The sequence below is a fragment of the Macaca nemestrina genome, chromosome 5 (assembly GCF_043159975.1).
Source record: "Macaca nemestrina isolate mMacNem1 chromosome 5, mMacNem.hap1, whole genome shotgun sequence".
NCBI lineage: Eukaryota > Metazoa > Chordata > Mammalia > Primates > Cercopithecidae > Macaca > Macaca nemestrina.
In genome coordinates this window covers 180,139,824-180,154,296 of record NC_092129.1, presented here as the reverse complement: position 1 = coordinate 180,154,296, position 14,473 = coordinate 180,139,824, and the positions used below count along the sequence as shown (strand labels likewise).

General features: G+C 43.8%; 1 protein-coding gene across 4 annotated transcripts in view; it reads left to right on the top strand.

Moving 5' to 3' along the window:
* The first annotated feature begins 47 nt into the window (after window positions 1-47).
* The window catches only part of LOC105487339 (testis expressed protein 56), a 54,278-nt gene continuing 39,852 nt past the window's right edge, over window positions 48-14,473 (top strand). For 3 of the 4 annotated variants that reach the window (XM_071097699.1, XM_071097698.1, XM_071097700.1), the window contains exons 1-2: window positions 48-427; window positions 9,805-10,003. In XM_071097699.1, the coding sequence (XP_070953800.1) occupies window positions 160-427; window positions 9,805-10,003 (467 nt within the window). In that variant the 5' untranslated portion in view covers window positions 48-159. The remainder of the gene's footprint in view (window positions 428-9,804; window positions 10,004-14,473) is intronic. The other variant, XM_071097701.1, reaches the window with a different exon arrangement.

Genomic DNA, 14,473 nt, shown 5'->3' with positions numbered 1-14,473 from the left:
TCCGGACCAATGCCTGGGCCATTGTGACTCTCAGAATGCGAGGCAGTAAGAGATCTCAAAGCATCTTTGAGATGGAGGAAAGCTTGCCAGGAGAACAATTGCACATCCCTCCACTCCTCATGTTCTCAGTTTGTTCTTCTCTGTGATGCAACCGGTATCATGAGAACAGCCAGCAGCAGCTCCAGCATGATGAAATTTTCACTCCTTGACAAGAAGCCGAAAAACTATGCCCAGCCAGAAGTTTTGTGTCACACGTTTGACACACTGTCTAACCTCCACAAGCTGCTTCCTAATCACCTAATGGAGACGCTTTATTCATACAGGAGTGAAGAGGACAAGAAAAAATGTATGTGGGTGGAGGGTGGGCATGAGTTCTTTTCAGTAAGCATACACTTTATCTTGATACAAACTGCCTCTACTTTAAGCCGTAAGTAAGAACTTTTACTCTTTATTTTACTTAGTTTCTTTTTATGATTTTTTGAGATGGGGCTCTCGCTTTATCCCCCAGGCTGGAGTGCAGGAGTGCAATAATCATGGCTCACCACAGCTTCAAACTCCTGGGCTCATGTGATCCTCCACCTCGACCTCCCCAGTAGCTGGGACTACAGGTGCATTGCCACCACAATGTCTAATTTTTAAATTTTTGTAGAGATGCCCCCAGCCCCCCACACCGCCATGTTGCCTGGGCTGGTCTCAAACTCCCAAGCTCAAGTGATCCGCCCGCCTTTGCCTTCAAAGTGCTGGAATTCGAGGTGAGATCCCCTGCACCCGGTCAGAACTCGTTCTTTACATTGTCGGGGTGATTGGTCCTCTAGACACATGTCCCCATCCATGGGCTTCCAAGCTTATTCCAGAATATACTCATGTGCTGATTATCCATTGCTTCTTCATGTTCCTTTTGCATAAATAGTCTTTTGTGAGCCAAGTTAGGCCTGACCCTCTTCTTTTTTTTTTTTTTTGATACAGAGTTTGTCTCTGTCACACAGGCTGGAGTGCAGTGGCGCAATCTCAGCTTACTGCAAGCTCCGCTTCCTGGGTTCATGCCATTCTCCTGCCTCAGGCACCTGAGTAGCTGGGACTACAGGTGCCCGCCACCACATCCGGCTAGTTTTTTTTTTTTTTTGTATATTTAGTAGAGACGGGTTTTCACTGAGTTAGCCAGGATGGTCTCGATCTCCTGACCTCGTGATCTGCCTGCCTCAGCCTCCCAAAGTGCTGGGATTACAGGCGTGAGCCACTGCACACGGCCAGGCCTGACCCTCTTCTTTAGGCAAAGCTTACCTGTGGGAAAATGGAAAGGGTACTGAGAGGGAAATGCTGCTCAATTTACAATTTAAGCTTTATATTTGATTTTAAGATTAGGGAGAGAACTTCCACGTGGAAAGAGGGCAGGCTTTGAACTTTGTTCCTTTGCTCTGTTTCCTGCTAGTCCTTCCTCCTATGGCCATGATTGCACCGCGAAGAAGCTGGATATTTTCTTTTCTCCTGGGGATTATAAGCAACCTGTACTTTGTGCAGTTTGGAGTGGCCTGCCACTCCTGAAATTCTGTCGGGGTCATTGATAATGGGGCCAATTTGCAGCATTGGGTGGAGTCTGCTTCCTAAATTGTTCCTGCTTAAGTGGAAGACAAAGGTAGAGGCAGCCACCTATGCTCATGAACTTAGAAAACAAAATAGCAGCTGCCACAGAGATTAAGATGCAATTCCGAAGCCAGGAGCCGTAGCTCACGCCTGTAATCCCAGCACTTTGGGAGGCCAAGATGGGCAGATCACCTGAGATCAGGAGTTCAAGACCAGCCTGGCCAACATGGTGAAACCCCATCTCAATTAAAAATACAAAAAGCAGTCGGACGTGGTGATGGGTGCCTGTAATCCCAACTGCTCGGGAGGCTGAGGCAGGAGAATCGCTTGAACCTTGGAAGTGGAGGTTGCAGTGAGCCGAGATCGTGCCATTGCACTCCAGCCTGGGCGACAAGAGCGAGACTCCGCTAAAAAAAAAACAAAAATAACAACAAATACTATAGACTGGGTAGCTTATAAACAGAAAAATTTATTTCTCATAGTTCTGGTGGCTGGGAAGTCTAAAATCAAGGCAGATACCATGTTTGGAGACAACTTTCTGGTTCATAGATGGCACCTTCTTGCTGCGTCTTCATGTAGTGGAAGGGGCTGGGGTGGGTATCTCTCTCAGGCCTAGTTTATAAGGCACCGCCCCCATGACCTGATCACCTCTTAAAGGCCTACCCACCATGTAATACCGTCACCTTGGAGGTTAGGATTTAACATATGAATTTTGAGGGGCATGAACATTCAGACCATAGCACCGCCTTCCCCAGCTTTTGTAAGATTCACTTCCATCCTATTTCAACGGAAATTGCATCATCTTTTGACGGAAACCCTCCTGAGATCCTCCTATTCAAGCAGGCGCCAAACGACTACAGCTGACCCTTGAACAGCTCATCTGAACTGTGCAGGTCCACTTATGGTGTGGCAGGAGATTAAAGAAAAATAAAATCAACAAAAAAAAGAAATAAACTTTCCTGGATTAGGCTGACTTTTCCCAAAGGCAGCAACAGGCACAGCCCAGACCCAGAAAAAGTTTTAGTCATACTATCTAATGTGCTCCGGAAACTCCCAGCACTCCCTCAACACAGGGAGAAGAAAAATAAATTTTCCTTTGTTTTATGGAATAAGTTTATAGATTCCTGTTCTCTGTAAATAGTAACTTAAAGTAATTCTGTTTTGTCTAAGCAGTAGAGTGAAGGTCATGAGCCTCTAAATAGGCCTGAGTTGTGGCCACCTGGGCACCATAATGAAGGTTATAGGGTAAGCCCATGCCTAGGCAAAATCTAGGTAACAGACATTGGGTTGCTTGGCAACGGTCATGTGTAATCCTGAGTTATGAACCTGTTACAACTTAATTAACTGTCTTTATCCTGCCTCTCTATCCCTGCTTTCACGCCACTGTAAGCTTGCTTCAAGCTAGCCCACCCCCTTTTATGAAGTATAAAAGTCAAGTACTGTCTTTGTTCTGCGCCCAGTCTTTGGACGTTAAATCTGCTGGGTCTAAGTGCACTCGATAATAAACATATCCTTCTGTATACACCCCAAGGTCTCTCTCTGGTCCTCCTGATCCCGCAACAATAGGTGGATTTTTTTCAATAAATATATTGGAAATTTTTTTGAAGATTTGCCACAATTTGAAAAAATTTGTAGACCAATCATATAGTCCAGAAATAAAAAAAATTAAGAAAAAATTAGGGTGGTGGGCATGGTGGCTCATGCCTGTAATTCCAGCACTTTGGGAGGCTGAGGCGAGTGGATCATTTGAGGTAAGGAGTTCGAGACCAGTCTGACTAACATGGTGAAACCCTCTCTTTACTAAAAACACAAAATTAGGCAGGTGTGGTGGTACACGCCTGTAATCCCAGCTACTTGGGAGGCTGAGGTAGGAGAATTGCTTGAACTTGGGAGGTGGAGTTTGCAGCGAGCTGAGATTGTGTCACTGCACTCCAGCCTGGGCAACAGAGTGAGACTCAAAAAAAAAAAAAAAAAAAAAAGAGAAAAAGGAATGTCGTGACTGCATAGAATATATGTAGATACTAGTCTACTTTATCATTTACTACCATAAAATGTACACAAACCTATTAGGAAAAGTTAAAATTTATAAAAACTTACACAAGCACTTACAGACTGTATTTGGTGTCATTCACAGTCAAGGGAAATGTAAATGAGAATAAAGATGCAGTATTAGGCCAGGCACAGTGGCTCATGCCTGTAATCCCAGCACTTTGGGAGTCCGAGGGGGTAGATCACCTGAGGGCAGGAGTTCAAGACCAGCCTGGCCAACATGTTGAAACCCAGTCTCTACTAAAAATACAAAAAGTAGCCAGGTGTAGTGGTTGGCACTGAAAGGAGCTGGGCACATTCCTCAGCCCCGGGCTCAAAACTCCCTGAGCCTGGCACAAACACATCCCATCCTCCCATCCCACCACCATATATCTCTCAAACTCCCTGAGCCCAGTACAAACACCACCTGGAAAGTCTCCGATAAGGAGACAGCCGTTCAAGGTTACTGAAAGCGCAGGAGCCAAAAGAATTTCTTTGTTCCCCTGCAACTTTCGGGCTATAAAAAGCAAACGCTCGCATTGTTCGGGGCCCTCTTGTATACTGTGTAAAGGAGGGACCAGGTTCGAACTTGTAGTAAAGATCCTTGCCGCTTGGCTTTGACTCTGGACTCTGGTGGTCTTCTTTGGGGAACAAACAGTCTGGGCATAACAGCACCCATAATCCCAGCTACTCAGGAGGCTGAGGCAGGAGACTCTCTCGAACACAGGAGGCAGATACTGCAGTGAGCTGAGATCATGCCATTGCACTCTAGCTTGGGCAACAAGAACAAAACTCCACCTCAAAAAAAAAAAAAAAAAAAAGATGCAGTATTAAATCCTAACTGTAGAAAAGTAACTGTAGCAATACCGTAGTGCTGTAGTAATTTCATAGCCACCTCCCGTTGCTCTTGCTGTGAGGTCAAGTGGTGTGAATAGCCACTTAAAATGCCATGTGATGCCAGTCATCTCTGTGTGAGCAGCTCATCTCTCTAGTAAATTACATATCACAGTAAAGTGATTTTACAGTTCTCATGCATTTTTTTTGTGTTTAGTGCAATACCATAAAACTTGAATAACACCATGGGACACACACAAAGTGCCATTAGTGATGCTGGAAGTACTCCCAAGAAGCAGAGAAAAATCAGGATGTTATAAGAAAAAGTTGAGTTGCTTGATATGTACTGTATATTGAATAGTTGCCTGCCACTTCAGACAGACAATTTTTCTTGTAAACAGATGGTGTAAGCTTATAGTATTGATAAATACAGTGGTGTCAATGTATTTCTTTTCCTTATTATTTTCTTTTTTTTTTTTTTTTTTTTGAGACAGAGTCTTGCTCTGTCTCCCAGGCTGGAGTGCAGTGGTGCTATCTCGGCTCACTGCAACCTCCACCTCCCGGTTTCAAGTGATTCTCTGTCTCAGCCTCCCAAGTAGCTGGGATTACAGGCACCTGCTACCATGCCCGGCTAATTTTTGTATTTTTAGTAGAGATGGGGTTTCACCATGTTGGTCAGGCTGGTCTTGAACTCCTGACCTCAAGCAATCCACCCGCCTCGGCCTCCCAAAGTGCTGGGATTACAGGCATGAGCCATTGCGCCTGGCCATGATTTTCTTAATAACATTTTTTTGCTTACTTTAAGAATGTGAGGTATGATGCATATAACATTTACAATATGTGTTAATCAACTGTTTATGTTAACAGTAAGGCTTCCGGTCAACAGTAGGCTATTAGTAAAAGTTTTGAGTGAATCAAAAGTCAAAAAAGTAGCTGGATGTGGTGGCATGGTACAGGTGCTAGACTACCACGCTCAACGACTCGGAAGGCTGTGGCAGGAGGATCGCTTGAGCCCAGGAGTTCGAGACCAGCCCGGGCAACATAGCAAGACTTTTTTTTTTTTTTTTTTTTTTTTTTGCGATGGAGTTTTGCTCTTGTTGCCCAGGCTGGAGTGCAATGGCGCAATCTCGGCTCACCGCGACCTCCACCTCCCGCGTTCAAGCAATTCTCTGTCTCAGCCTCCCGAGTAGCTGGGATTACAGGCATGCGCTACCACTCTCGGCTAATTTTTGTATTTTTAGTAAAGACGGGGTTTCACCATGTTGGCCAAATGGTCTCGATCTCTTGACCTTGTGATCCACCCGCCTCGGCCTCCCAAAGTGCTGGGATTACAGGCGTGAGCCACCGAGTCCAGCCAAGACTCTTTAACAAAAGAAACTTATATGCTTATTTTCAACTGGGCAGGGGTCAGAGCCCCTAACCTCCATGTTGTTCAAGGGTCAACTGTATTTTCTAAGGGGTTTACATTTTTATTTATTTAGTTAGTTATTTAGTGAGTTAGTTTCTTTAGTTTTGAAACAGTCTCACTCTGTCGCCCAGGCTGGAGTACAGTGGTGTGATCTCGGCTGACTGCAACCTCCGCCTCCCGGGTTCAAGCGATTCTCCTGCCTCAGCCTCCCGAGTAGCTGGGATTACAGGCATGTGCCACCACACCTGGCTAATTTTTGAATTTTAGTTGAGACAGGGTTTTGCCATGTTGGCCAGGTTGGTCTCAAACTCCTGACTTCAAGTGATCCACCCACCTCGGCTTCCCAAAGTGCTGGGATTTCAGGCATGAGCCACTAAGCCCAGCTGGCGTTTACATTTAGCTCATAGAAAATCTGTGCCCTTGCTCCCCATACCTTCACCCGGTTAATGAAAGCACAGTTGGCTTCCAACACTGCCCTCTTTTCTCTGTGGCCACAGGCAGCTGTGATCCCAGCCACTCACCGTTATGTTTCCAGGTGTTATGGGCTCAACAAAATACATAGATGTCCCTCAACAACATATATTGTCTCTCAACAAGACACATTGAAGTCCTAACTCCCAGGGGCCCAGAATGTGACTAGATTTGGAAATAGGGTCTTTCCAGGGTGCAGAAGTAATTAAACTTAGATGAGGTCATAATAAGTATAGAGAGGGTTCTTCATCCAGTGTGACTGGTGTCCTTATAAGAAGAAAGAGACACCTCTTGTGACAGTAGAGACAGAGATGGGAGCGACACATCCACAGTCCAGGAATACCAAGGGTTGCAGGCAGACTCCAGAAACTAGGAAGAGACAAAGACAGATTCTCCCCTCAAGGCTTCAGCATGGCCTTGCTGCCACCTTGATTTCTGACTTCCGGCCTCCTGAATTGTGAAACCATGAATTTGTTGTTTCAAGCGACCCCCTTTGTGGTACTGTTAGGACAGCCCTAGGAGATTGACGCACCAGTGTTAGGAGACATAGTCCCATTCCCCAGGTACTTCTCTAAAGTCCCCTTAAAGCCAAGAGCAGGAAGGGGAATGACATAGTACACAGCACTGCCCCAACTCTGTGCCTAAAGAAATCCTCAAGTGCCTTAAGGAATCCTGAATGAATGCTCCGTTTTTTCACATATGGATGGATGTCTTGTGCATGAATAGGTGTCTGGCACCTACTCGAGTTTTCTCAGACTTTGGGGCCTTGGAGAAAACAGACCCAACAGAAAAAGGTCTATTTTCACATCCTGTTACATGTACATGTCCTTCAACTTAGCAATTCCACTTCTAGTTATTATCCTAGAAATAACTTGTACCTGAGCACAAAAATAGATAAACATGGCCATGCACTGAAATATTGTCTATAATAGTCAGAAATTTAAACAACCTACGACATCCAGTAGCTGAATAATTAAATGAAGGCATATATCCATACAGTGGAATACTGTTAAAAAGAAGGTTGACATTAACATATCTCCAGTACATATTATAGAGTTTTAATAAGCTGCAAAGGAAGATACACAGTATGGATCCATGTATGCCAAAAGAAAACTCTACATGTGTACATATAGATGTGTGTCTATAAATGCATAGAAGAGAGTTTTGAAGGAGACAGGAAATTCAGGACAGCGGCTACCTCCAGAGAAAGGATAGAGCTTGGAGAAGGAAAACGAAGCAAAACTTCCCCTTTTTACTGTGTAGACTTTGCTGAGTTGTTTCATTTTAATTATTCCAATGGAAACCTTTTACTTTTGTAATTAAAATGCAACATTAACATTGAAAAATGCAGTAATTATTTATGTGAAGTTGGAGAAATGGGTTTCGATTTTCTAGAGACATTCCCATTCTATGTAGATTTAGATTTTGTCTCCGTAGCCTCCCAATGTAGACGGCGATAGACGTCCATACACGTTTAGCAGCTGGTAATTCCTGCCATGTGCAACTGCCAAGCAGCAGCGGGGTGCCTTTGTTTCAGAGGTATTTGGGTGCAGTGATTCTTTGCTATGGTTGGAAGCCAGTTTAAGGAGGTTCATGCGGCTGAGGTGAATGGCATTAAGGGGTAAGAAATGACCCCTCAGAGTCCTGAGTTTGTGCCTTCAGGGACCTGGCCTCAGGCTGAGTCCAGTCAGTCATTGGGAACACATTGGCCTTTGAGGTCTTGAATTCATCACTAAAAGTTTGCTCCATTGCCAAGATGCCATTTCCAAACATACAGTGATTTCCTTGCATATGCATCCTGTAGACATGGCCCTATTTCTCTGACTTTCATCCATCAGACCAAGAATTTAAACATGGAGACTGCTGTCTTGCTGCTGCTGGGTCGAAAGCCTTCCTTCCAGAAGAAATTTCTTTTGACCTTAAAAATAGGTTTTGTTCCTTTTCCTGTCAATCTCCTCTTCACCTGAAGGATGCTTTGCCTATATTACTCTATATTGGTTACTCAGAAATGATTACGTGAAGAAAGAAAGAAAAAGAACTAAACACCCATAATTAAAACAAAAAACAAAAAACAACCCCAGGTTTTTCTTTTGTATTTTAAATATAAAGTTAACTTCGGGTGGCTGAGGCAGGAGGATCACTTGAAGCTGGGAATGAGATGAACCTAGGCAACAAAATGAGACCCCCATCTCTGCAAATAATAACAAAAATTAGCTGGGTGTGATGGTGCATGCCTGTAGTCCCAGCTGCTGAGGAGGATGAGGTCAGAGGATTGCTTGAGCACAGGAGGTCGAGGCTGGAATGAGGTATGATTGCACCACCGCACTCCATCGCGGAGCTCTCACAGAGGTGCTGGCTGACCAGGGAGGGATGCTATTCCATTTCTGATAACACAGGATCTAAGCCCCTCTGGTATTGAGTTCATCTCCAAGCGGCTCTACCATGCGCTGTAACTGTGCCACTGGCCATCCAGAGTTCCTACAGCAGGCTGCAACAATCCAAACCTCAAGTCTCAGTTATTGGAACACCCAAAAGAAGGAAGGCATTTCCCACTGACATAGCTGAAAATAGACACACTTATAACAGAGCGAGAAAAAACAGTTCATTTCTGGCCAGAAATGAATTTTGTGGAATCAAAAAGAACAGTAAGTTACACTCCCACATCCTAACTGACAGAGCATGCTGTTGTTTTCAGTTCCATCCATGTTGTAACCCTTGCTCAGGCAAAATCACCAGTAAAAGGGGGCCCCAAGTTACGTGGCCTGACAATAATGTTAACATTCACCCTATTTCTTCCGGGAAGCTTCAAAATGTGCATCTCCAATTAAGTATGCAATTAAAGGGAAAATAAGAATCACAATAATAATTGTATGTAACTTGCCCTTAGTTTGAGAATGCACACATAACCAACTCTATTTGTGTGGTCCCAGCCTGCCTGCTTGTTTGCTTGTTTGTTCATTCTTTTTTATTTTTTTATTCTTTTTGAGACGGAGTTTCGCTCTGTCGCCCAGGCTGGAGTGCAGTGGCCGGATCTCAGCTCACTGCAAGCTCCGCCTCCCGGGTTCACACCATTCTCCTGCCTCAGCCTCCCGAGTAGCTGGGACTACAGGCGCCTGCCACCACGCCCGGCTAATTTTTTATATTTGTAGTAGAGACGGGGTTTCACCATGTTAACCAGTATGGTCTCGATCTCCTGACCTCATGATCCGCCCGCCTCAGCCTCCCAAGTGCTAGGATTACAGGCGTGAGCCACCATGCCTGGCCTTGTTCATTCTTTTATTTACTTACAATGTATCTGCTAGATGTCTAGGACCAGGCTAAGATCTAAATGGTGCCCAGTAATATTGTTGGAATAAAGGAATGACAAAGCTAAATAGGGATTATCAAGCTGCATATATATGTTTTCAAATCTGCCTTGTTAACTCTTGCTATGCAAAGATGGAGAGGAACATTGAATGTATTAATGCTTATTCTATTACCAGGTGAGAATCCTGAGCTCTCTGGCTTGGAAAGAATCTTAGCAAGACATGAATTGCCAAAAGAGATTAATCTGACCCCAAAGCCGAACAGAATGCCCCTGTGGAAAAGAAAAATCAGCAACAATGTAACTGACGGGTGGAAGAAATGTCACTTGCTGACGAGAAACACGAAAGAGCCTCCAATGTCCACCATAGTTGTCAGGTAGACTCTGATTTCTGCTTTACGTGGATATACTTAGGGCCACACAGGGTGATCACAAAATCTCTACATGCCTTAGCTAAAAAATGATAAGCACTGCTCTATATAAAAGCACATAGGCCCCATTTTTACCCACCCCCAAGCTGCTAGAGGAGCCCTTACTGGGAGTAAACTCATGGAGATGGGAGCAGGAGTGTGGGTCCTCCATGGCCCATTGCAGTCTAGAATAGTGAGCAGAAATCTAGCAAGAACAGAGTGCGAAACTTGGAGAGAAACCCAACCAGTGAGCTGTGGGGCTTTTTGGCTGCATAAGTTGTGAAGCAACTTGGTTTTTCATGCCCACCGTTGGCATGACCAGGGGCTAGGATACCATAGCAGGATGTAGTGGAGATTTGGCTTTATCCCTGGCCTGCCAGATTTTACGTGGAGAGAACTGGAGCACCACTGGACAGTCTTAACAAGAGGACTGGCATGATCTGACTCAAATCCTCTCTGGCCTCCCAAGGATTGCGTGGGTGGAGGAGAGCGGTTGGGAGATTTTACAGATCTACAGGCAAGGGATGGTGGCCCAGGTGGTAAGAGTGGGGATGTGGAGTTGGTTGGATCCTGGTGCTCAAAGTCATAAGCTTCGGTTCCTTGACACATTATCTTTTTTGGTGCACTTCTTTGCCTGCTTATGCCAGATAGATGGTGTTTCTATATTTGTTTCTTTTCTTTTCTTTTTTTTTTTGAGACTGAGTCTCACACTGTCACCCAAGCTGGAGTGCAGTGGTGCTATCTCAGCTCACCGTAACCTCTGCCTCCCGGGTTCCAGTGATTCTCCTGCCTTAGCCTCCTGAGTAGCTGGGATTACAGGCAGGTGCCACCACACCGGGCTAATTTTTTTTGGTATTTTTGGTAGAAATGGGGTTTCGCCATGTTGGCCAGGCTAGTCTCAAACTCCTGACCTTAGCTGATATGCCCACTTGGCCTCTGAAAAGTGCTGGGATTACAGGCGTGAGCCACCATGCCTGGTCTATATTTGTTTCTTTCATATTGCTGCATGTATTGCTGTACAATGCAATGATGCCTACACTTTTTACATAGTAGGTATTCAAGCAATTTTGCCAGGTTGACAGGGTAAATGTATATGTTGCTACAAAGACAGGATCAGTTCTGATTTGAAGGTAACATAACCGGGAGACAGTCCCAGCTCATGAATTTGCCTGAACTGGAAGCTTCCCCTGGGATCATTGCCCTGGTGAAATAGAGTCCTTGTCTACATTTTTTTCAGTGTCCTCGATGGCATAATTTGCCAATTTGATTTAAATATTCGTAGCCGAAGAAGGCAAAGATGTATTATAAAAGAAGGTGGTCAGTGGAACCATGGTATTTTCTGGACAATGCAAAGACACTACATTTTTGTCCAGAAGTAGGTAAAGGATATATAAAGTGATGATATCTGATTACTCAAGTGAAGATTATTTGACCTTGCTTTGGAAGCCTGATGTGATTTGGCTCTGTCCCCACCCAAATCCCATTTTGAACTGTAATCCCCACATGTTGGAGGAGGGGCTTGGTGGGAGGCAACTGGGTCATGGGGACAGATTTCCTGCGTGCTGTTCTCGTGATAGTGAGTGAGTTCTCAGGAGATCTGTTGGTTTTAAAGTGTGGCACCTCCCCACTCGCTCCCTCTCTGTCTCCTGCTCCTTCACGGTAAGATGTGCCTGGCTTCACCTTTGCTTTCTGTCCTGATTGTAAGTTTCCTGAGGCTTCCCAGTCATGCTTCCTGTTAAACCTGTGGATCTATGATTCAATGAAACCTCTTTTCTTCATAAATTACCCAGTCTCAGGTAGTTCTTTATAGCAATGTGAAGACAGAATAACACAAGGCCTATTTTTAAAAATCCAAGTTTCACAACCATAGAAAGTTTATACACCTCAGTTTTAGGTCCTGATGTCTTCATTTGAAGTTATAGATCTTTACATCCTAGTTTGGTTTCTGAAAATATAGCTAGAGTATCAGAACACAGGAAATGATACTCTTTTTTTTTTAAACATTTTATTCTACAAACATTTATTTGCTTTCCTTAAAAGCAGGGACTGTCGGCCTATCTTATTTATTTTTGTATTCCTAGTGTTACAGGTTGGAGTCTCAAGTGCTGAGACAGAAATAAGAATGCAAAAGGTTTCCTGGGAGTGGTGTTGTATCAAAGTGGAAGTGGGAAAACAGTATTGGGCAGGGATTCAAGAGGTGGAGAAACAGGCTTCGCCTCAGTGGAAGGAGCTGCAAAGTCGTGTTGCAGGGGGCTTGGGTACAGGAAAGGTTGGAGGATTAGGCCCATTTTGCAATCAATCAATCATGAACCTTGTCGTGGTTGCTATGACTCCAGATTCCTGAAGGATCTGCTGAATTAATTGTTCTAGTTCTGAGGATGCCTCCTGGCATTAATGATTCTTCCCCTGTTACCTGGTAACATGGTAAATATCATCATTTGATAACTTTATCATTCTTAATTATTTGTGACTTAACTGACACCCTTGAGAGAATTCATTCTTTAGCCAAAGCAAGCCTGACTATTATTAAGAATCATCAATAATAGCTTTGTCCTTAAAACTAGAACTACCATATGACCCAGCAATCCCACTACTAGGTATGAACCCAAAGGAAAGTAAATCAGTATGTCAAAGAGCTGTCTGCCCTCCCATGTGCATTGCAGCACTATTCACAACAGCCAAGACATGAAATCAACCTAGCTTTCCATCAACAGATGAATGAATTAAAAATGTGGTGTTTATACACAAAAGAATACTTTTTAGCATAAAAAGGAACGAAATCCTGTCATACGAGGCAACATGGATGAGTCTAGAGGACATTATAGTAAGTGAAATAAACAAGGCACGGAAAGACAAACTTCACACTGTTCTCACTCATTTGTGAACGCTAAAAATTAAAACAATTGTATTCATGGCGGTAGAGAGTAGAAGAATGGCTTCTAGAGGCTGAGAAGGGTAGTGGGGGCAGTGAGAAGAAGTGGGGAAGAATACTGCCTGCTCTCATTCATATGTGGAAGCTAAAATTGCTGATCTCACAGAAGTAGAGAGTTGAATAGTGGTTGCCAGAGGTTGAGAAGGGTAACAGCGAGGGGTGGATAGCCAGAGGTTGGTTACCGGATACAAAAGTACAGCTAGACAGGAGGAATAAGTTCTGGTGTTCTATAACACTGTAGGGTGGTTATAGCCAACAATCATTTTTTTTTTTTGTTTATTTTCAAATAGCTAGAAGAGGATATCTTGACTGTTCCCAACACAAAGAAATGAAAATTATTTGAGGTGATGATATGCTCATTACCTTGACTTGATCATTACACATTGTAAACATGCATCAAAACATCACACTGTAGCCCATAAATATGTGCAATTATTATGTCAATTTAATAGAAGAATAGCTTTGTTTTTATCTAAGAACTACTGAACACTACTGATTCATGTCCTTGACCACCTGTAAAATGGTGCTACTAATACCTCGTGTTGTATCAGAGTTGTGACACTGATAGAGCAATGACTGTGAAATTGAGTTTTGACAAGTATGAAGTACTATTTGAATGCATTGTACAGTATTTTCACATGTTAGATTGAGCCAACTGTAGGTCCTAACCTTGAACCTGCCCTGGCCAACATTTGCTCAGTTGATGCTGTTAATCCCCACTAGCACAGAGAGGATAAGGCCTCTCTTTCACATGGCAATAGCAGTTTTAGGGCCACAAAACAGGCAGACCATACATGAGGCCTGTTGATTTTGACAAAGTTCCTTCAGTGCTATGCTATGTAAACAAATCAGCAGGCACAAAAGCCAGGAGTCCCGGGACCATGCTGGTAAACAGATTTTCTAAGTCTAGAGCTGCAGATGGTGGTGTCTTATCCCTGTTGGTGAAGCTGGCAGGATTCCAACCCCCAGCTCTATAATACTGTAAATCCCTACTGGGTACTGCATGTAAATTATAATTACTTGTAAACTGTATTTACTGGCTCAATATGCCATATTTATATGAACTCTAGGGCTTAATTTTTTTTTTTTCTCTTGGTAAGTGTGACAAAAGCAGTACTTGAACAGAAGAGGGCTGTTTGTGCCATATGAGAACTTTAGTTTAGATTCCGTAATGTTTTGTTGCATCAGTGTGGTAGCAACTGAAGACGGGAGCTAGTAGTCAATGGGTTTTACTTTGCCCACCTCTCTGCCATAGACATTTGCAATTTATCCTGACTTGGGGCCACTCCTCCTGTATATTGTACTTACCATGTTATAGTGTCTGCGTTGATTTGCTACTCCACTTGTGGGCTGTGTAAACATTTAAGAAAAACGTTTAATGTTTCCTTTTTTTTTTTTTTTTTTTGAGATGGAGTCTCGCTCTTGTCACCCAGGCTGGAGTGCAATGGCACAATCTTGGCTCACTGCAAACTCTGGCTCCCAGGTTCAAGCGATTCTCCTCCTTG